This window comes from Hyaena hyaena, unplaced genomic scaffold (assembly GCF_003009895.1).
Source record: "Hyaena hyaena isolate Hyena2069 unplaced genomic scaffold, ASM300989v1 scaffold_94, whole genome shotgun sequence".
In the NCBI taxonomy this organism is placed as follows: Eukaryota; Metazoa; Chordata; class Mammalia; order Carnivora; family Hyaenidae; genus Hyaena; species Hyaena hyaena.
This window is the reverse complement of record NW_024080726.1, coordinates 1,267,720-1,290,080: the sequence shown is the minus strand read 5'-3', so window position 1 is coordinate 1,290,080 and position 22,361 is coordinate 1,267,720. Positions and strand designations below refer to the sequence as shown.

General features: G+C 49.4%; 1 protein-coding gene across 5 annotated transcripts in view; it reads left to right on the top strand.

Annotated features, from left to right (window-relative positions):
- KIF1B (kinesin family member 1B) overlaps positions 1-19,408 on the top strand; it is a 136,918-nt gene extending 117,510 nt beyond the window's left edge. For all 5 annotated transcript variants that reach the window (XM_039235000.1, XM_039234998.1, XM_039234997.1 and 2 more), the window contains 11 exons: positions 2,969-3,083; positions 4,393-4,526; positions 5,521-5,582; positions 7,439-7,584; positions 7,759-7,998; positions 9,107-9,178; positions 11,171-11,292; positions 13,353-13,502; positions 13,852-14,044; positions 14,253-14,371; positions 15,006-19,408. In XM_039235000.1, the coding sequence (XP_039090931.1) occupies positions 2,969-3,083; positions 4,393-4,526; positions 5,521-5,582; positions 7,439-7,584; positions 7,759-7,998; positions 9,107-9,178; positions 11,171-11,292; positions 13,353-13,502; positions 13,852-14,044; positions 14,253-14,371; positions 15,006-15,048 (1,396 nt within the window). In that variant the 3' untranslated portion in view covers positions 15,049-19,408. The remainder of the gene's footprint in view (positions 1-2,968; positions 3,084-4,392; positions 4,527-5,520; positions 5,583-7,438; positions 7,585-7,758; positions 7,999-9,106; positions 9,179-11,170; positions 11,293-13,352; positions 13,503-13,851; positions 14,045-14,252; positions 14,372-15,005) is intronic.
- Positions 19,409-22,361: the final 2,953 nt, after the last annotated feature.

Sequence of the window (22,361 nt, the reverse complement as noted above, 5' to 3'; positions counted from 1 at the left end):
TTTTCTCTCGTCTTGTTTGTTCTGCTGCTACTGCACTAACAAAAGCCTTTTCTATGTTTTTGCAGGCTCTTTCTTGATAAGGATATTCCTAGGTATTTTGTTTGCTTTTTTGTACATAAAGATTTTAGTTTATCAGAACGCTTTATGTCTTACGTTGCTTGGACTGCTATTTTAATTTAGTAGTTCTTCCCCATGCAGACCGAGGATAGAGCAACGCCTTCTCCTGCACCCTTCGTTCCCTGGGTTTTCCTGATGTGTATAGTTTCACACGCAGCTTCTTAACTGATTGGTAGGGTTCGTCTTCTCTCATTCTCTTGGCTAAACCTGTCCATTTTATTCTTGCGCGCCCTCAAATTTTCCTCCGCTGCATTACAGATTAGAGCGTCCCTCCCCTCCTTTCACACGGAATCTCAGGCTGGGTTTTCTGTTCTTTGTCTGTCCTCTCTCTGTCAGAAGCTTGAAAGGTTTTGTTGCTCTGTAGCTTTGCATAATTACTCACTGTTGTCTTTGTTTTGTCCTGTGCCGTAGAAGAGACCAGTTTAGCTATTTGGGCAGCTGAGTCTGTGAGAAATAGGCTGTTTATTTTTAAACATTTCTCTTTCTGCTGTCAGGGCTACTTGGCTTATCTATTTATTTTCTTCTTTTGCAGTAGAAAAAAATCCTGGTTCAATAGTGAAGGAAGTCTTTTCCCATCTCTCTTCATCTAATTTAGGGAAGAAAACTGAAGGAAGTGATACATATCAACATAGCCTAAAATGTCTGTTTGGTTTTTAAAGATATACACACACGTGCGTGCACACATGCACATGCACTGCCCTTGTTCAGAACATCTCGAGAAATCCATTTTAGGATCATTTCTTAACCACTGTAGGAGCCACACAGGAAAACGACTCAGGACTCAGCCCTGTTTCTAATTCTAAATTCTCTTGCTACCTTGATTCATTTGACATTTCTCACCAGTGATGTTTCTTAACAACTGCCTCTGAAGAATTGCCATCTTCAGTGGGTATTCCAAAAGAATGGGCTGCAGCACCCCCAAGTGCCAAACAAAACAAAACCCACCTCCTCCCACCCCCCACAATACAGGAAGATTTTAGTGGAGTCAAAAATTCCTTTTTGTTAGCCAAGTTTCTACCACTGAAATTTCCTCCTTAGGTTAAGTGAGAAAACCCAGCCTGAAAACAGAAATGAAAAGGCTTTTTCTTTCACAAATTCAAAATGTTTGCCCCAGTTGAAAGAGAGCCATGAACTCTAAATATTGGCACTGGGAGGTGCTAAGTCCTGGTGTGAAACTTTAACGGTCACAGATTATAGGCAGCAGTGACAGAGACTTCTGCCGGCTTCTCCAGAGTCATAAATACCCTCGCTCTAAGAAGTGGGTTCATTCCACTTCAGCACAGGTGTGTCCAGACCTTGTGATACAACAGACGGGCCCCCTTCCAGGTACCTCGATACACACGGAGACACAATAAAAGCGAAGTCTCAGGTGACAGAGCTCTCAGGGAGCTTCTGCCCAAATAGTGCTTTTGACCACCCAGTATTAGAATTTGTCTTTTTAGCCAAAATAAATTCTTTGAATCAGGGCGTCGTGGATGCATAAAGTGTTCTCTGCTGAGCCCAGGAGCCGTGGAGGACCCCTACCGTCCTTCCTTGTGGTTGCTTTTTGAGTCCGTTCGTTGCTTCATCTGTCTCTGTCGTGTTAATTGTTCTGTGTTCCTTTGGTGTCTTTGTGTTTTCCTGACCCATCCACACTGCATCAACAGCTAGACGTTTGGGAGAGTGTCAGGTACTTGAGAAGACTTATGTAGAAGCAGCTACAGGGTGAACTGGTCAGGCTTCACACCCTGGCAGGCAGAGGAGGAGGTGTGGCTAGGGAGTTCTTTTAGAAGTGAATTGTTATCTCTCGACTGTTTCAGGAGAAGGCAACACGGGCGTGTGTTTAGAGAGAAAATATGCCAGTTATTTGTCATAGGAAATCTAGAAAAGACAGCAATAGCAAGGTTACCATTTGGGAAGGAGCTAGGAGGAGTGTATCGGGCAGGACGCAGAGCGTGCAGAAGCTCTTTCTACCCGAATCGGGTGAGAGCCAGCAGTGGTGGGACCCGCACTGTCAGAGGTAGACACTTGCTTGCTACGGGGCTGGGGGGGAGGGGGTGGCTTGGGGGGACTGCGGGCAGTCGGCAGCTGGTTTGTAATTCAGCACGTGCTTCAGCTGAGACTGCAGAATGGCCAGAACCGGTGTCAGGTCGGGTCTACCGGGTTTTACCAGGAGGAAGGGAAGAAGATACTAGAACAACTTTAAAAAGTTATAGGTATTTATTAAATCAAGCTTCCAGGTATTTAAATGTAAGATTGGTTTTCATGTGGATTCTTTTTTGAAAAGTAACAAAAAGTAGTTGTCGAGCTCTGCTTTAAAATCATTCTTTTACTGAAAAACATCAGCTAAGGATAACTGCTTGTTTTTTAATTTAAAATAAGACTCCCTGTACTTAAATTATTCTACCTGTTTCCTCCATCAGTCTTCTCAGGTAGATCTGTGACATTTCAGAGGCTCAGCAGAAGCAGATTGTGATGTGAAGACAGGCTTCCAAGCTGCTGAGGATTTGCTTCCCTCTCTCTTTGTTGACTGATGGAGGAGCTTACTTAGGCTTTCTTCCTTTAGTTTCTGTCCATACCCACTTATCCTTTTCATCTTAATCTCTCTGATTGATCTATTTTTATGTTTATAGGCAGAAAGGCAGGCTTGTCAAGGGGGAAAAAAAGGCATAGCTGAGCGCCCTGCACAGCGGGTGGGGTGAGAAATGGGGCCTTTTCCTCCCGGGGATAAAAGCCCCACTCTGTTGTTAGATTTTGATATATTGAAAGTGTGTGTTGGTGTAGGATTCGGTAGCATTACTGACAGTAATAGTACCTGAACTAAGGTGACTTCACTTCTTTGGATAATTCCCTCTTGCCTTTCTGACCTTAGGACCTTCTACCGTTTCGATGCTGTGTGGGACAGCTCCCTCCATAACTCTCTCCTTCTGAACCGCGTGACACCCTATGGGGAAAAGATCTACATGACCTTGTCAGCATACCTAGAGGTGAGGAGACTCTGAACTTGAATGGTCACACATGAGCAGTGGGCAGATGACCACAGGAGATGAAGAGGAATGATTTGACTGATTTTTGTCAACTATTTGCTGCCGTTCTGGTTGTGGGAGATTCTGTTCCTAGTCTCTATTTAATCAAAAAGTCATACGATGGGGTGCCCGGCTGGCTCAGAAGAGGTTGCGACTCTTGATCTTGCAGTCGTGAGTTTGAGCCCCATGTTGGGTGTAGAGATTACTAAAAAAAATAGTAACAAATAATTTTTTTTTAATGTTTTATTTATTTCTTAGAGGGAGAGACAGCATGAGCAGAGGAGGGTCAGAGAGAGTGGGAGACACAGAATGTGAAACAGGCTCCAGGCTCTGAGCTATCAGCACAGAGCCCGACGTGGGGCTCGAACCCACGAACTGTGAGATCATGACCTGAGCCGAAGTCAGATGCTTAACCGACTGAGCCACCCAGGCGCCCCTAATTTTTTTTAAAAAAGTCCTATGATTTCTATTATAGCATCAGTTTTAGTAGCCTAATCACCATTCTTCAAGGAAGGTATGAGCTTAAGAAAACTTGGCCTCTGTGTTTGCAGTTGTGGGCAGAGGCCAGTGGCAGTTAACAGCACAGACCGTGGAACCAGCCCCTCTGAGTTCAGATCCCTGTGCAGCCGCTTACTGCCAGCATGTCCTTACACAGAGACTTCATCTCTCTCTGCCTCAGTTCCCTCATTTCTTAAACAGCATAAAAATAATGGCATCTCCCTCAGAAAGGTATGGAGAGATCATACATGAGCATTTAGAACAGTGGTTGGCACATAATCAATAATAAACATTAGCCATTATTACAGAAAAAAACTTTTTTTTTTAACGTTTTTAATGTTTTCTTTATTTCTGAGAGAGAGAGAGTGAGACAGCATGAGCAGGGGAGCAGAGAGAGGGGGAGACGCAGAATCCGAAACAGGCTCCAGGCTCTGAGCTAGCTGTCAGCACAGAGCCCGACATGGGGTTCGAACCCACGAGCCGTGAGATCATGACCTGAGCTGAAGTCGGACGCTTAACCGACTGAGCCACCCAGGTGCCCCTACAGAAAAAAAACTTTAAAAAATATTAGAAAAATAAAGCAGGTGCAAGGACTACTGCCTAATCTCGCACATATTATCTGCTGAGTTGCGGTTGAAATAACTGGTAGAGCTGAAGTCTTCCCGCCCCACATCTGGGACCAGCTTTCCAGCTGTGGCCGTGCACAGACTCCTGCCCCAGGTGCTGCGTCTGCGTTTAATCGGAGCCCCCCCACCCCCCTTTCTGCTTGCAGCTGGACCACTGCATCCAGCCAGCGGTCATCACCAAAGACGTGTGCATGGTCTTCTACTCCCGGGACGCCAAGATCTCGCCGCCACGCTCTCTGCGCAGCCTCTTTGGCAGCGGCTACTCAAAGTCACCAGACTCGTAAGTTTCTGAGACAAGATTAGTTTCCATTTGATTTGCCCACTACAGAGCCAGCAGAGCCCTCAGTGTCCCTGGCCTGCTGTTGCGGGGTTAGCTTACAACCAGATGCCTAAAGTGCAGTAACTTTTAGATGTTGGCATTTAATGGAATACTGATGGAGAGACGAGTGTGTGAAGGAAGGAAGAGTGTTACATTGTGAACACTCAAAGAACTGTTTTGCAGGGACTAAATGTTCTTTAGATGTCATTATTTCTGACTGATTACCATTGGGATGTTCTTCTTTTAAAGATTGATTCATATTTAAGATCTATAGAAATTCGGAAGACTACTACAGAGAATACCTGTGCATCCCCACTCAGCTTAAAAAAGCTCATGTTACAGGGGTGCCAGGGTGGCTCAGTCATTAAGCATCTGACTCTTGATTTCGGCTCAGGTCATGATCTCACAGTTCGAGAGATCAAGCCCTGTGTCAGGCTCTGTGCTGACAGTATGGAGCCTGCTTGAGAGTCTCCTCTCTGTTCCTCCCCGACACCCATGTGCACATGCGCTCTTTCTCAGAATAAATAAATAAACTTAAAAAAATATATGCGTTACTAACACAGTGGAGGGTTCAGAACCTTCCACGTCACATGCCTCTGTAGTCGATGTTTATCATTTCATTCTGGTCAGACTTTGCCCTGCCCCCAACTTGTCTCTCGTGGTAAGAAAAAAAAAAATTAATTTTTATCTTTGTATTATAAACTTTTGGGTTTATCATTCAATTTTATTCATCCTTCGAAGTAATTCAAACGATTGGGATGAAAACAAACTCCTCCTACGAAAAATATACTTCCTAAGTTCAGAATAAGAAAAGAAACAGGAAATGTCTGTAATTTTATTTAAGGGGAGGCTGCAGTTCCCCCCAGAAGAGACCGTGTTTTAAGTAGAGAGAATTGAGATTTCTCTGGTTTTGTGCTGTGAGAAGTTAAACAAGTGTTTGTTTTAATTCAAATAGCAATCGCGTCACTGGAATTTATGAACTCAGTTTATGCAAAATGGCAGACACAGGTAGTCCAGGTAAGCCTTTGTGGGTCGGGGAGGTGATGGTTATCTTTGCCTGTGTTTGGACTATTTTCTGTCAAAATCTATCCTATATAAGTAGGAAAATTTTTTAGAAACCATGTATATTTTGTAAGCCAATTTTTTGATGGTGGTAGGAGTTACCTTGTTCTGAGTAACAACACTGTTTCGTTTATGACCTGCAGAACAGTTACAAAAACTGTACTGAACAAAATGTAATGAGGTTTTAGCGTATTATAAAAACTTTGAGTGTGTTAGAATGAATTTGGCTTGCCAGACCTCGTAACCATTTCTCTCTCCACTCTATCCCCAATGGTAACCTGGTAGTGTGACTTCACAGGTGTTGTCAGGCTAGAACTTGAACTCCATGGGCCCTCGGAAGACAGGTTCTTCAGCTGAATTTTCCTGTGTCCTTTTGGAGGTCTCTTTGGGCTGCTATTGCTCCTCTGGCTTGGTGGTCTTCAGCAGCCCTTTGCATTTCTAGGTTGATAAGCTGGAACATGGACAAAAATCAGGGTTTTTTTTTTAAATGTTTATTTATTTTGAGAGAGAGAGACAGAGCATGAATGGGGGAGGGGCAGAGAGAGAGGGAGACACAGAATCCGAAGCAGGCTCCAGGCTCTGAGCTGTCAGCACAGAGCCCAGTGCGGGGCTCGAACTCATGAACCACGAGATCATGACCTGAGCTGAAAATGGTCACTTAACTGACTGAGCCACCCAGGCATCCCAAAAATCAGGGTTTTTGAAAAACATTTGAGGGGCGCCTGGGTGGCTCAGTCGGTTAAGCATCCGACTTTTGATTTTACCTTAGGTCATGATCTCTCAGTTTTGTGAGTTCGAGTCCCACATCGGGCTCTGCGTTGGCAGCACAGAGCCTGCTTGGGATTCTCTTTCTCTCTCCCTCCCTGTCTGTCTGGCCCTCCCGCACTCACCCTGTCTCTATCTCTCTCAAACTAAATAAGTAAACTTAAAAATAAATTAAATAATGGGGCGCCTGGGTGGCTTAGTCGGTTAAGCGTCCGACTTTCGCTTAGGTCATGATCTCGCGGTTCTTGGATTCGAGCCCCGCGTCGGGCTCTGTGCTGACTGCCAGCTCAGAGCCTGGAGCCTATTTCAGAGTCTGTGACTCCCTCTCTCTCTGACCCTCCCCTGCTTATGCTGTCTCTCTCTCTCTCCTAGAAATAAAAATATTAAAAAAAAAAAATTAAATAACATTTGATTAAGGTGAGATTATATCATTTTAAAGAACATCTATGGGGAAAGATCAGGACCCACAGTTAAGATGTAGATTTAGAAAAAGACTGAGTATGAATCCAAGTCCCAGTAGCAGCTAATGAGTGTCCACATACTTCCTTGAGAAATGTTTTTAATTAACATAAATTTGTGTCTTTTATATGTAAAAACAGTATATTTTTAGAAATTAATGGGAAATGATGGGGCTGAAGCTGTCTGCCGTCTGCCATCCTAACTGAGCTCCTGACTGGGGTGTGTGTGCAGGGGGCACAGGAATGGTCCTTCTCTACTTTCTTCGTATGGGTGTGTTTTTGTATATGTATTTGGAACCATAGGTTACGGACAATTGTTCATTCTGTGTTTTCACGTAACATAATAACTTGGGCATTTTCTCAGGTTGTGTTACAGTCATCATAATTATCAAAGAATATAAAACTCAGTTTTAAAAGAGGTTCAGAAAATTGCTTTAGGGAAAAGGGGGTGAATTATCAGTAATAAACAAAATCCAAGGTATCTGATTCAGTGTCTTCGTGTGCCATGTGTATGAATTATTAATGTGTTTTGAGCTAAAAATGGAATCAGATTTTTCTCTGAATAAAGACTTCCGTCTCTTGCCCCAGGCATGCAGAGGAGGAGGAGAAAAATCTTGGATACGTCGGTGGCATACGTGCGGGGAGAAGAGAACTTAGCAGGCTGGCGGCCCCGCGGGGACAGCCTCATCCTTGAGCACCAGTGGGAGTTAGAGAAGCTGGAGCTCCTGCACGAGGTATCCGAGGGCAGGAGACCCTCAGCGGGACTCTTGGGCACGACTCCCAAAGTGTGGGTCACACGCTCACCTGCTCTGTGTGATCCTGGCTTTTCAGCTTTCGATTGTCGTGGAAGCACAATATGATCTTAACGAGCTTTGTGTTTGCTGAGGCCATTGTGTTGATCTTCTTAGGTGGAGAAGACTCGCCACTTCCTGCTGCTGCGTGAGAGACTTGGTGACAGCATCCCCAAATCCCTGAGTGACTCCTTGTCCCCCAGCCTCAGCAGCGGGACCCTTAGCACCTCCACCAGCATCTCCTCTCAGATCTCTACCACCACCTTTGAAAGTGCCATCACCCCCAGCGAGAGCAGCGGCTACGACTCCACGGACATTGAAAGCCTGGTGGATCGAGAGAAGGAGCTGGCTACCAAGGTGTGCCTCCCTTTCTCTCTGCTGAGCATTTACCCCCGTGAGACCGCGTGAGCCAGGTGGAGTTTCCATTTTCCACCTTCTTTGGGGGCCTCTGCTTCGGGGCCTGTGCTAGCTGGGGAGGTAGAAGAAGACGCAGTTGCTCTCCATACTGAGCTCGCAGGGAACCGGGTGACAAGCATGCAGTAGAGGTGTGTGTCTGCAATCTGGGGGAGCCAGAGGAGTGGCCTCGATGGGCCAGTGCTGGTGAGCTGACCTTGAAAGGTGGCACCAATGCGAGCCTCGTGTGCTGCACCGGCTGCGCTGGGGAATCACGTGGGCATCGTGGGCCGGGGCAGGAGATGGAGTCAGTGTCGTGAGGCAGGGCCCGATCCTGTGGCGTCTGTGGACTGGACTGGAGTTCAGAGTGTCCTGAGGGTGATGCAGAAGTATTTTAAACAGGTATTCACATTTTAGGAAGACTCCCGTGGCAGCAGGAAAGAGGGTGGGTGTGTGGTGAGGAGAGGCTCGCGGCACACAGAGCTCTTTATCACGGTGACCCAGAGGGGGATGGTGCGGGTCTCAGTTGAGGCCGGAGGCTGCAGAGTGAGGAGGAAGAGCAGTCACGGAAGAGACACCGGCACCCCGTGTTGCCTGGATAGGGTGGGGGAGGGCAGAGGGGTTGGGGAGGAGGACGCCCTGGCGAATGGAGCCTGGGCAGCTGGCCAAGAGTGGAATATAGAAATTGAGGGGGGTGGGGGCCCTTTGGCGGCATGTCATTTCAATAACTGAATGGTCTCCTGGTTGGTTTAGGAAAATATGTCCAACTGGAGGCCTCCACGCCCTCTAGTGCTGGGACGGATCAGAAGGGGGGCTGTTGCTTTAAACTGTGCTGGTGGCAGCCACTCACTTTTGTAGTCTTGACAATGGCTTTTTTTAATCCACTTAATTTATCTTCCTCTTCAGGCACATGCCAGGCTTCCCTTGCTATATTTGTATTTCATTTCTAGAGTCAGGTGTTTGGTCAGCACCTGAGCCCCACTGTGGGCCTTAGGCCTGTTATTTCTCTTCCTGCCTTGCATCCAGGGCTTCATTTCACCACTGACGCTTACACTTGCCTTTCTGTCCCCAGTGCCTGCAACTTCTCACGCACACTTTCAACCGGGAGTTCAGCCAGCTGCACGGCAGCGTCAGTGACTGTAAGGTGAGCTCACATCTCCTCTCCCAGGTCTCCCTGCTTTCAGGTGCCTTCCGACGGGTGTGGCATCGTGTTTGAGGACGGAGGACACATCTGCCTTTGTATTCACTTCAGTTTTTAGAGTCCGAACACGGACTTCTGAAGGTAAAAGTACTCCCCTGTGTCTCCTAGGGTGTGGTCAGATGGGAAGCGTTTTGGCTTTCCTCTGACTCCCTCAGAGAAGACCCTGTAGGGGCTGGTACGTCACTGCAGGACACGGCACCACAGCTCCTGAGGTTCTTGGTGGCATAATGTTGTTGCTTTTGACAAGTGGGGTGAAGTCTTTAAAGAGCCTCTCCAGCATTCACTCTGTTCTCGTTACCTTGACCTTTCTTGCTGTTCCTTAGACGCTCCAGCTTCATCCCCGCCCAGCAGATCTCTGCACCCTTGCTGACCCTTTCCTTGGAATAGTCTTCTTCCAGAAGTTCCCATGATAGGCTCCCTTATCTTTTTCATTTTTCTGCTCAAATATTGACTCCTTCACCACCCTACCTAAAGGCAGCAACTCCTGAAACTTTCTGACCTCTTTCCCTGCTTTATTTTTTGCTGTAACACTTCCTGCTATCTGGCACTTTCCTCATTGAAGTATAATTGACATACAGTGTTACATTAGCCTCAGGTTTACAACTTAGTGATTGAATAACTCTGTACATCGCTCGCTGCTCACCACGATTGTAAGTGTAGCCCCCATCCGTCACCATCAGATGTTACCACAGTGTCATTGACTGTGTTCCCCGTGCTGCACTTGTCATCTCTGTGACTTATTTTAAAAAAGCTTTTTTATCTTTATTTTTTGAGAGAGAGCGTGAGTGGGGGAGGGGACACAGAGAGGGAAACAGAATCCGAAGCTAGCGCCAGACTCCGAGGTGTCTGCACAAAGCCCGACGTGGGGCTTGAACCCATGATCTGAGAGATCATGACCTGAGCCAAAATCTCATGCTTAACTGACTGAGCCAGCCAGGTGCCCTATAAATTTTTTTAATGTTTGTTTATTTTTGAGAGAGAGCGCTGGGGAGGGGCAGGGAGAGAGGGAGACACAGAGTCCGAAGCAGGCTCCAGGCTCTGAGCTGTCAGCACAGAGCCCAACGGAGGGCTTGAACCCGTGAACCACAGGATCATGACCTGAGCTGTAGTCGGAAGCTCAATCGACTGAGCCACCCAGGCGCCTCTTATTTATTTTATAATTGGAAGTCTGTACCTCTTAATCCCCTTCATCTTTTTCACCCATCCCCTGACCCACCTCCCCTCCTTTTGTTCTCTGTATTTAAAAGTCTGTTTGGTTTTTTTTGTTTTTGTTTTTTAGGTTGCACATATAAGTCAAATTATATGGTATTTGTCTTTCTCTGTCATATTTCACTTAGCGTAATACCCTCTGGGTCCATCTATCTTGTCACAGATGGCAAGATGTCATTCATTTTTATGGCTGAGCAACACTGCATTGTGTATACATACTGCATCTTCTTTACTCATCATCTATTGACAGACACTTTTGGCTAGTGTAGATAATGCTGCAGTGAGCCTAGGTGTGCATATATCTTTTTGAATTAGTGTTTCCATTTTCCTTGGGTAAATAGTAGTAGAACCACTGGATCATAGGCCTACACCTGACACTTCTCAGAGTGTTTGTGGATTTGTTTGTTGTCAGCCTTCTCTATTTAGAATGGAAGCTCCGGCAGGGCAGGGCCTCTGCCATATTCTTAGAATAGTGCCTGTTCTAAGTGCTGGGCTCAGAGAGACAGTCAATTAACGCAGGAGGACAGTCACAAAATAAAAAGCCAGCCTTGCCTCTTTTGTAGATGAGTCCTACTGTGACACTCTGGCCATACAATATTTGCAAGTCTTAAAAAAAAAAAATAAGTACGTACATATGTACATACGTACATACATCACAGCTCCTCACTGCAGAGACGTTGTATTCTCCCAGCTGACTCTCACTTGCTGTCTCGTGTTCGCCTCCAGCTATCCGATATCTCTCCTCTTGGACGGGACCCGTCTGTGTCCAGCTTCAGCAGTGCCACACTCACTCCCTCCTCCACCTGCCCTTCGCTGGTAGAAGTTCGGAGCAACTCTCTGGACCAGAAGTAAGTAACCTCATTTACTTTAAAAGAAATAAATAAGGGGTTCCTGGGTGGCTCAATTGGTTAAGTATCTGACTTGGGCTCAGGTCATGATCTCACGGTTCGTGAGTTCTAGCCCCACATGAGGCTCTGTGCTGACAGCTCAGAGCCTGGAGCCTGCTTCAGATTCTGTGTCTCTTCTCTCTGCCCCTGCAGAGAGAATAATTAGGCATTAGAAAAATAAATATATAAACATTCAAAAAATTTTTTTAATAAAAAAAATAAAAGGGGCGCCTGAGTGGCTCAGTCGGTTAAGCGTCCAACTTCGGCTCAGGTCACAATCTCACGGTTCGTGGGTTTGAGCCCCGCGTTGGGCCCTGTGCTGACTGCCAGCTCAGAGCCTGGAGCCTGTTTCAGATTCCGTACCTCCCTTTCTCTCTGACCCTCCCCTGCTCATGCTGTCTCTCTCTCTCTCTCTCTCTCTCTCTCTCTCTCCTAGAAATAAATAAAAAACGTTAAAAAATTTTTTTAAAAAAGAAAGAAATAAAACATTAAAAAAAAAACAAACAATAAAATACAATAAAAGGGATGCCTGGCTGGCTCAGTTGGTGGAGGATATAACTCTTGATCTTGGAGTCGTGAGTTTGAGCCCCACATTGGTAGTAGAGACTACTAAAAATAAATAAATATAAACTTAAGAAAAAAAGGCAAGTACTCAGACTTCACTGAGAGAAGCTAATCTAAGAACCCTGCAAATGCCAGCCTTCCTAGAGCTCAGTGGTGCTCAGCTGAGGGCAGGACCATCCATCTCGGCAGCACTCGGAAGGATGTGGCAGCCTTTTCTGGGCATCGCAGTCCTGGGAAGACGCGCCTGCTCCTTCTGACACTGAGCCTCAGCAGCTTTCTGCCTGAAAACCCTCGGTTCCTCTTCGGAATCCCTCTCTACTCATGTTGGCCTTCCATGCCCCCCCATGCTGGGCTCCCCAGTCATATCAGACAGAGGAGACCTCACTGTGGGGAAAACAGTTTGAAACTACTTTGGAAAAAATATTCTGATGACACAACAAAACATGTTGGTAAGAATAACAGAGACAAATTTAGTCTAGATTCCATGAGTCGTCACTGTACTCACGTCTTTGCAACTCACCAGCAAACTCCTGTGCCCGGCCCGGTGCACCGTGCTCACCTGTCAGAGCCCGGGGGTTCCGCCCAGCTGCCTGCCCTGCGGCACCAGCGCTGCCACAGTTGACCACTGCAGAGAAAATGACACAACCAGGCAGTTTAATTGAATTGAGGATGTCATCAACCATAACAGCATTTTATGTGCCACTGAGGAAAAAAAAAGCACTGCCCCCTAAATGTGACCTGTCGTCAGTTGTTAACTGACCGCTTCTCTCGAAGCGGTGAAGTGTTAAGAAATTTTAGAATTGCTGGAATAGGCGGCATCAGGCCAAGCTGCTCTGCGAGGACAAGTCGCAGTGCGGGGCACAGGCACGCTCCGTGCAGCAGACCTGGCCCCGGGCCAGCTGGGCGCCGCGGCGCCGCTCGGCCTCGCCGTTCTTCCCGCTCGCGAGCTTTCTCTGCCAGGCCCTCAGAGCAGTGGGCCGCAGACGCGAGTGCACGTCAGTGTCGCCTGGGAGGCTTATTAAAGTGCAGGTGGCTGAGCTCTGCCCAGCATTTCTGATTCGGTACATCTGGCTGGGAGCCCGAGACTGTGAATTTCTATCAGGTTCCCAGGTGAGCTTGATGCTGCTGGTCAGGGACTGCACTTGGAGGACCATTGCCCTAATTGTGACTTTGGGACTAAGTAGAAACTGTGCGGGAATGGAGTCCGTGCCCAAGACGCTCCTGTTCGGAGGGCTTCAGAGTAGGAAGAGGGACTGCGTGATTTGGTGGTGACTTTCGTAGCTTCTGCAGGATGAATTTGGAGCTAATTTCTAACAGCAGCTTGTCGCCTCAGCTGAGCTGTCCGCAGCTGATGTCCGCAAGGCCCCTGCTGTTAAGGGCGGTCTTGTTCCTCCTGGTGAGTTATGCGTTGACCTTGCTGAAGCTCCTTGTTACCCTAACCCCTCTCTCTTTTAAAGGACCCCAGAAGCCAATTCCCGGGCCTCTAGTCCCTGCCCAGAATTCGAACAGTTTCAGATCGTCCCAACTGTGGAAACGCCCTATTTGGCCCGAGCAGGAAAAAATGAATTTCTCAATCTTGTTCCAGATATTGAAGAAATTAGACCAGGGTGAGTACTGTACCGACCAGGGATTCCAGGTATAAAAGTTAAATCAGCAGTAGTTTGCTCTCTGCCCTTGGACATGAGGTGGCTCTTCCTGTCTGATGCCAATGGAACGTGGGAGGAGAGAGCTGTGCTGGGGCCCTGCTCCACCTGTGTCTTGCAAGGCATCTGCTGTGGTGGCGCTTTGTGCTGTTTGCACTATTACTTGAGCAGAGAAGATTCTAGGCCACACAGATCTTTTACCTGTTTTGTCCATCGTAGGGACTGGGTCCTGGTGAGATGTATTTTCATGGTCCTCAGGCCATGATTACTTCCTTTTGTGAGAAACCAACCTCTCTTGTACTGTCCTTTTTAGCTCTGTGGTCTCTAAGAAAGGATACCTGCATTTCAAGGAGCCACTTTATAGCAACTGGGCGAAACATTTCGTCGTGGTCCGTCGCCCTTATGTCTTCATCTATAACAGCGACAAAGACCCAGTGGAGCGTGGCATCATTAACCTGTCCACAGCACAGGTGGAATACAGTGAGGACCAGCAGGCCATGGTGAAGGTCAGTCCTGTCTCTTGGCTTTTTAATGCCGCCATGTGCCCTTCCCTTCTGAGTTCTGAACTCTCTGTTGTGTGGCGTGGCATCATCTCCTACATGTCTGGTCTCACTGAACCTTCAGTATGCAGTGCTGGACACGTCTGAGTATGGCCGGGCGGTCCCCATTGTCAGCAGCCATTGTAACCTTCCCATCTGCCTGTGTCTCTTTCAGACACCTAACATCTTTGCTGTGTGCACAAAGCATCGCGGGGTCCTCTTACAGGCTCTCAATGACAAAGACATGAACGACTGGTTATATGCCTTTAACCCACTGCTCGCTGGCACAATACGGTAAGAAGTCCTTGTGTTTCCTTCCTCTCTTGGCTTCTGGCCTCAGTGACATCCATGCGAACTGAGAAGGAAGTCTTATTCCCCAAAAGTAGATTGAAAACAGAGGAAGTGTAAGTCTGGGCTCCTCATAAGGTGTCACTTGGTGTCCTGAATGGCTAAGAGGACCTGGTCACATTGTACCCAGTTAATGTCCTGCTTTGACTTTTTTTTTCCCAAGGTTTTTTTTTTAAGTAATCTCTACACCCAGCGTGGGGCTTGAACTCTCAGCCCTGAGATCAGTAGTCACATGTTCCACCCACTGAGTCAGCCAGTTGCCCCTTGACATTTTGTTCTGAAGGGTCTGCAGCTGGGTCCGTGGGACTGAGTCAAGGGAAGATGGTGAGCACCTTCCGGGTCTTGGAGTATCCTGGGCTGTGATCAAGCCTCTGAGCCCGTGAGGGGCGTGTGTCGGGGGGCCCAGAATGGGGAAGACCACAGCTTAGCCTGCTTCTTCGGGGAGTCTGGGGACCTGGGCCTTGGGTGCCGGACAGGAGCAAGGAAGCTCAAGGAGGCGACTGCAGAGGAGAGAGACCTGTGAGGAGACGGACCTCTGGATCCAGCTTTCTAATCCCTCCTTTTCCTCTGTCACCTATAGGTCAAAACTGTCCCGCAGGTGCCCGAGCGAACCGAAGTACTAAGTGACTCTGCTGAGCGCCCTCACTCGCCTTCGAGAGATAAAGAAAGTGTTGCCCCTCACTTCTCTCTGTGATTCTTGACGGCCCCTCTCGTGTGTAAGCCTGTGGCGTAGCTGCTTTCCCTCCCGTCAGCACTCTTCGCAGCTCTCCTGGTCCCCGTCTCCATGGCTCTGTGTCCTTCTTTTTTCCTGTGCTGAGAACCGTGGTGATAGCGTGTGGCCTAACAAAAGGGAGAAAAACTAACGAACAAACACAAACAACCCAGAGGGGATCCGGTGGGTCTCCAAATTATTTTTTCGTGACTGGCTTCCTTTTGTACGATAGGTCCCCGTCTGACCACCTGTGATGTCTGTACTGCTGTCCTTGGATATCTTTGTCTGTTTTTTAAGGCAACGTAATATTTTTTTTCTTTTTTCTCTTTGTGCTATCACTTTGATTTTGGGGGGTGGCTTCAGAGACTAAGGAGGGAAACCTCTGGCCTTTTTTGGAACCTAAAAGGAAACAAACTTCATCTTTTTCCCTTCTCTCTTTTTGCCATTGCCAATCCCTGCATTTTCCATCCAGGGAAAAGGTGGTGGTGAGCTTAGAAGCTGCACAGGTGCGTTCTCTGAAATTGGAACCTATTTGGAACGTAGCTACGCGGTTTTCTTTTAGTGGAAGAGAGAAGGGGGGACTTTTTAGCAGGCCTGGAACAGCGGCTGCCGCTGACCCTGTAAGATGGGGAAGGCCAAGGACGTTGGCAGCGCATCTGAGAGGACCGTGGGGCCTGGCGGCAGCTCGTGAGGGCGGGCGGCCAGCGGGAGGAGGGCGGCGCCCCGCAGCAGGGCTCCCGTGAGCTGTTTTCTCTTAGGATTTCCTCTTTCTCTTCTTGGCATGAGTGATGACGGTACAGTTTGGAATTAGTGCCATGTCGTACGCCACTGTCCCACAAGGGGGGAGCGACTCCCCTTCTGAGGGTCCTTGTTTTGTTGCCCTTATAATTACGGTGACACTGAGCAGTGACCTTGTGATCCTTCTCGCCCCCTTTGATCGAACGAGTGTAGCTTTCAAGTGTAGACTTGAAGTCTCCCTCTGAACCCAGTGGGCATTTTCAGTGATTCTTGTCAAATTGAAAATACTTTCAGTACTGCTTCTCCCCTGATAATCATAAGTATGCAGACATGGCAGGCTTTGCCTTCTGGGTCCCAGGATTAAAACCGCCCCCTTCCCACCACTCAACAAAAGGACACGTGGGGGCAGAGGGGAGGTGCGCCTGAGCCAGGCCCCCAGTGGTTCGCGCTGCGTCCGCCCAGCCTCTCCTCCTTGCTTGTCTGCGTCCCGTGTGGGAGCGTCGCCAGAGGAGAAGGGAGGAAGCTCGCTGCTGCTGGTCTGCTTCTCTGACGGTTCAGGGCCGTTGCATCCAGGAGCCATCATGGAAGAAGATAGACCCTCTTTCTCTCTCAGCTGCCAGTCAGAGTTAAGTTTTCTAGGAGTGAGCTGGGGACGAGAAGGCCTCCTGGTTCCTCCAGCTGCTTTGCCGGTTGACCGGGCGGGGGTGTTTTGTAGCGTCCTTCACCTCCCTCCCGCAAACCTCTGACCGCCCCTCGGGCGTTCAGGAAGGTAGCTGCCCTCACCCACCTTGTGGAGCCTGAGGGGCCCCCAGCCGTGAAGTTGCCGAGTCTGTGGCGTCCGGCCGACCTTCTGCCTCAGGCAGCCCAGGGCAGGGGCTGGTGCGCCAGGGCCCGGCAGGCGCGCCGAACGTTGGCCCTTGCTTCTGACTTCCCGCTCGGGCTCATCTCTGGGGACAGGTCTCTCGGCTTCGGTACAATTGCCTTGCAAAGAGGGGGAAAGTGAATCGTGGTGAGCCTAAAAGAAAGGATAGAAATCACAGCCTGTGACCTTAGGTGAAGAGTGATCAATAAAAACTCTATAGTAGATTTTTAACTTTTTTCCTCTCCTTAAACATAGGTCATTAACTATGACGTTACTTGTTTTCTAAGCGGTGTGTGACTTTTAATGTAGTTAGAGGTTCCTTCATCATCTTAACAGACGCGATATGCCCTTGTGGTGTTACTCAAATCCGGGATCCGTCGGTGCTTAGCAGCTTCTGGACTGGAATGAAATGCAGTTGCAGGGAGACGAAGATGAAATTTGAAGATTACTTTTAGTGAAGTCCCAGGTGCCACTGCCGTTCGTCACGAGGTCTGACAGAGGGCCCTGTGTCTGTGACAGAGGGAGGCGAGGAGGGCTGAGGGAGACTAAAATCATGTGAGAAACTGAAACGACGTTTGGTTTTTCTTCTGACTCAAACAAAACTGGTTTGGAAAGTCTTTGCTTTGCAGGTGTCGGATATTAGCACAGGTAGGCCTGGGCCGTTCATGACACCCCCCGGGGAAGAGGGCCTCCTGAGGAAGCAGGCCGTGTGTGTCCTGCGAGGGTCTCCAGCAGGTGCGCTTCCTGCCGTCTGAGGACAGCCCTTATGGGGGGCCCCTCTTCCTCCTGTGCCCCATTTTCAGATTGAAGTTGGAACAATTTCGGGATCAATGTTCCCTTTCTGGGTAGGTCCATCCCTCCCGTGAAGCTGAGAGAGCACTTATGGCAGGAACTACTTAGGAGGGATTAGCTGAAGCCATGGTGGCAGGAAAGATGATATTTAACATGATATTAATATTCTATTAGTATTTAAGGAAACTACTTTCTGAGGGTTTCTTCTGTGTTTTTTCCCTAAAGCATTCCTTTAAATAAGCAAAACAAAAACAGAAAGAAAAAGCTCTTAGGTGCATTAAGGAGAAATGGGTGCCAGTTGAAAGTAATCCTCTCCTCCCCTCCTTCCCCACCCTCCTTTCTCCTGCCAAAGCAAAGTATGGCCTCACAACCCACACTGAACCGGGGCCCCCAGCCTCCTGCCCCCTGTGCCTGCCCGGGAGTCAGCCAGCTCTCGGGCCAGGCTGTGCGGGCCGGCCAGCCGCACACAGCGGGGGCCTGGGGACGGGCCGCTGCTGGCAGCGTGGGGGGTGCCCAGATGCCAGCACACCGCACGGTGCTCCGGCGCGCACTGTGAGGGGAGGGGAAGGCATTTTTCCAGCTAAGAAACCACTATTGTTTTACTTTTCTTTTCCCTTAGCCGCATACAACTTAACAACTACTCCTGTTTTTGATGTATTTTTTTTACAGCTCTTTTAAGATGAAGGAGTGAGGTAAAATCATTGTGAAAGGTCTTTAGGGATCTAAATTTAAGAGGACTTCTCCTGGCACATATTTCAAAGCAAAGACTTTGTTGCCTGCTGCTTGTTCTAATTTACAGGGATATTTAATTTTGTAAGGTATGTGTATATTTATAGAACTGTAATTAATTGCACATTGGACTGGAAGAGAGCGGGCGACCTGGTGAGTGGCAGCTGTCGGTACTCTCCATTTCCTTGTGCTGCGTTCCACGCGGGTCCCCAGGATGGGAATGGGGTGCGCTTGTTTGTCTGTTGGACTCGGGTCCTTCATTTTTGCTTTGGGTTCCCTTGTTAAAATGTGATGGTTAACCTGCTCCTTAAAAAGAAAACACTAATTCTGCTGCTGCTCACAGAAGGTTTGCTGAATGTATTTTAAATAGGGCTCTGGCTCGTGCACACTGCAGCTGTCCCCTGTGGCCAGTGATGACACACCCATGTGTGTGACCAGACCCTTACTGTATGTAGCAGGGATGTATGGATTGTGCTTCCTTAACAAATGGAAATGCCAGCTGAGAGATTATCTGCTGCTGCTGTTCAAAAGGCCATTTATGAAAGTCATATTTGAGCCCCATGAAATCTTAGGAAAGCCTGTGATCATTAATTGGAAAGAATGAGAATTGATACAAATTTCATGTTAAAAGCTGTGCTCAGAAGGTCCGAGCTGAGGTTGGTCTCTTCCCAAACCCTGGCTGTTGTGTGTCGTCTACGTGTCTCCGAGTCCCCTTTTTTCAGGCTGCACATTCTGGCATCTGCTCCCCGGGGGAGTCCGTCGGCCTGCTCGCGTGCGAGGTGCCGCCCGTCGGGGTCCCTACTCGCCGTCCCCGTGCACCGCAACAGAACCCATGGAGCATACGTGGCCTTTTTGAACCAAGACTTTGCATACTGATCTCTCCCCAGTAAGGAGTTGAGCACATTAGCAACAATGTACATTATTAATTTCAGATTTTCATTTTCATGTTTTATTATGTAAATATGATCCGATGTTTGGAGCTTGAGTATACAGAATGTAAATATAGTTCTTGTATTTGTACTAATTCTGGTTCTTTTGCTGTATAGCCTTAGATGTGCAATGCAGACATTATCTAACTGTGTATGGTAACCTTGCATCACGGACCTATTATTGAACGAGGTAAAAATAATAAAGGTACAACCAGTGCATCAGAAGGCTCCGGGCGTGCATTTGTTCTTGATCCTTGGAGAGGTATTTACTCAAGATTTCTCTTCCGGGCTTGCAGAGAGACTGCATTTCTAGGACAAAAGTTACTGTGGTGTGACGTACACGTTCTTTTCTGATCATTCAGAGTAGGGTTATTGTAGAGGCAGGTGCTGTTGTTTTGTGCCGTTTCTTTGAAAGTGTGTTCCTCCCGAGTGTTGTCTGGGTTCTCCTAAAGCCTCTTTATGTACCTACCAACGACTCCCCAGTGGCAGTGTGGTTTTTCTAGAGGAAGAGGTTGAATTGTTCACCCTGTCTGCTTAATTTGACAAATTCCCGCCGGGAGCAGAGCATGAGCTGCGACCACTGTCCTGGTTGTTTGCGGACAGAGAGGGCAGGGAGAGGCAGCGTTCAGGCAGAAGGCAGTGAGGCCGCGCCCCGGCGTTCCCGTCCCCGTGAGCAAGGACCTTTGTGACACGAATGTGGAATGTGTAACGAGTGCTCAGTGACAGAGCAGATGGCAGCTGAGCAGGAGGGGAGCTGGGGTGGGAGGGAGGCCTCCTTTCAGATCGTGTGGTCCGGGAGGGCCTATGCTGACGGGGGCGCCGGCGCGGCCACTGCAGGAGGGGACGTGCGCGCACGCGAAGCCCTGGGCCAGGAGGGCCCCAGGCAGGGAAACTCCACCCTGGGGGATGCGAGGTTCCAAAAACCGCAGGCAGGCTGGTGTGGGGTGAGGGGAGAACACTCTGGACCCAGGGCGCCAGCAGGGGAAATGGGAAGCCCGTGCTGGGCTTGGGGAGATGAGTCACGTGGTCCTGTGTGTGTTTTCCAAAGACCATTCTCACTGCTGAGTGGGAAGCAGCCAGGTGGCATGTGGCCAGGGCACCAGTGGAGGAAGGGAGACAAAATAGGAAATTGTTACCTCGGTGCTCCCCGGGTTGGGGGGCGGCGGCTTGGACCCACGCAGGAGCGGTGCAGGCGGGACATGTGGTCAGGCCCTAGCGGTTTGCGGAGGTAACTCAGGACGCGCGCCTGAGCACAGAACGGCGTGGCCACTGCCGGAGAGGACGGCGTTGGGGCAACGGTGAGGGGTGGCACCGAATGAAGGATTTGGCTTTGGTCATGTTCACTTGGAGATGCCCATGTCCCCACCTGACTCTCCAGTCGCTGAGGCAGTTGGATTCGGGGCAGAGGAGGGGCCACAGACGTACACTGGGGGGTTGTCGGCGTGAGGGTGACAGAGGATGGCGAGAGGCCAGGAGGCCCGGGACTGAGGAGCGGGGGCTGAGAACCAGGTTGGGTCCCGGAACACCACAGCAGGGGGTCCTGGGTGGAGAGGACAATTTGGCGAAGATGAGGGAAGTGGCCGTGGGGAGAGACTGACACGTGGCAACCAGGTGACGGATGTGTTTGCAGAACCGTGTCCGGTGCAGCCGCCAAGCTCAGGGCAGAACCGAGCAGTGGCCACAGGTTTTGGCCACAGGCCGGCCTAGGAAGTTTGAGGGAGCCGGAGAACACCATCACCTTCCGCCAGCTTCAGAGCCAACCGAGAAACAAAAGAATAAGGCACATGGCAGATCAAAGTTATCTCCTTGATGACAATTAAAGGTTCGATTAGAGAGTGAGGACTAGAATGCCGGTGATCGTGGACTTAGCGTGCACCAGCCCCCCCTGCGCTTGCCCTGAAACATGGATTCTGGCCGAGCGGGCCTGGGGTGCGGCCTGAAATTCTGCATTTCTTTGTTTTGTTTTGTTTTAAATTTATTTACTTATCTTGAGAGAGTGCATGCACGTGTGCACAAGCAGGGGAGGGGCAGAGAGAAGGAGAGACAGGATCCCAACAGGCTCCCGGCCATCCACACAGAGCCCAGCGTGGGGCTCGAACTCAGAAACTGAAATCATGACACTCGGACGCTCACCCGACTGTGCCACCCAAGCGCCCCTGACATTCTGCGTTTCTGGTCGGCTTCTGAGGGACAGCAGTGCCGTGGCTGTGGGTCCACTCCGAGTCACAGAAGTCTAGGGGAACAGCAGAGTGTGCTCTGAGGGCGCGTCTTCTCCAAGGGGAGGCAGTGGCCAGGCTGTCCATGCTTTCCAAACTAGCAATGGTTGTTTCTCTCCTGGGGGTCTGTGCAGGGCTGGCAGATGCAGGAATGTTCCAGTAACGGCACCCACTTCACATGGGAGGAGACGATTCGAGTGCCTCTGCCTCAGCAAGGTCATTGGTGAGGAGAGCAGCGTCGCCTTGAGTGGTGCCAAAGAAGGCCTGCCTGGGGTGGGTTTGTGGGAACAGGGGTGGAGGGGACGTTGAAATAGTACAGAAAATTCTTGCAGGGAATTGTACTGTAGCAGGGAGAAGGGACAAGGGTACGGAGTCCAAGAGAGGTTTTTGTTTTGAAGGAAGGAGAGAACTTTTTTTTTTTGAGAGACAGACCGGGTACACGTAGGGGAGGGGCAGGGAGAGAGGGAGACACAGTCCAAAGCACAGAGCCATCAGCACAAACCCTGACACGGGGCTCGAACCCCTGAACCACAAGATCATGACCTGAGCTGAAGTCGGACGCTCAACTGACTGAGTCACCCAGATGCCCCGAAGAAAGAAGAAAGGTTTAGAGACGCGTGTGTGTGTGGTCAGACTGGAGTGAGCAAACGGGAAAGGAACCCTGGTGACGGGAAGAGACGAGCGTGGAGAGTTTTGCTAGAGCAACAGCCTTGTAGGCTGGCACAGCGGAGAGCTGGGTCCTACAGGAGCGCCACCTCGTCCCCACAGTTCCCTGAGGCCACCGGGACGGCGGACAGCAATGGCCAGTGGGGCGGGGGGGGGGGGGGGGGGGGGGGGGCGGGAGGCACTTCTGGCAACGGTCCTTCTCCATGGGACTCATGAGTCAGAGAAGTTAGGTCGGCTCCAGGGGTTGTGTGGGGCCGCGCCTTCCTGAACTCCCCTGGACTTTACAGCGAAA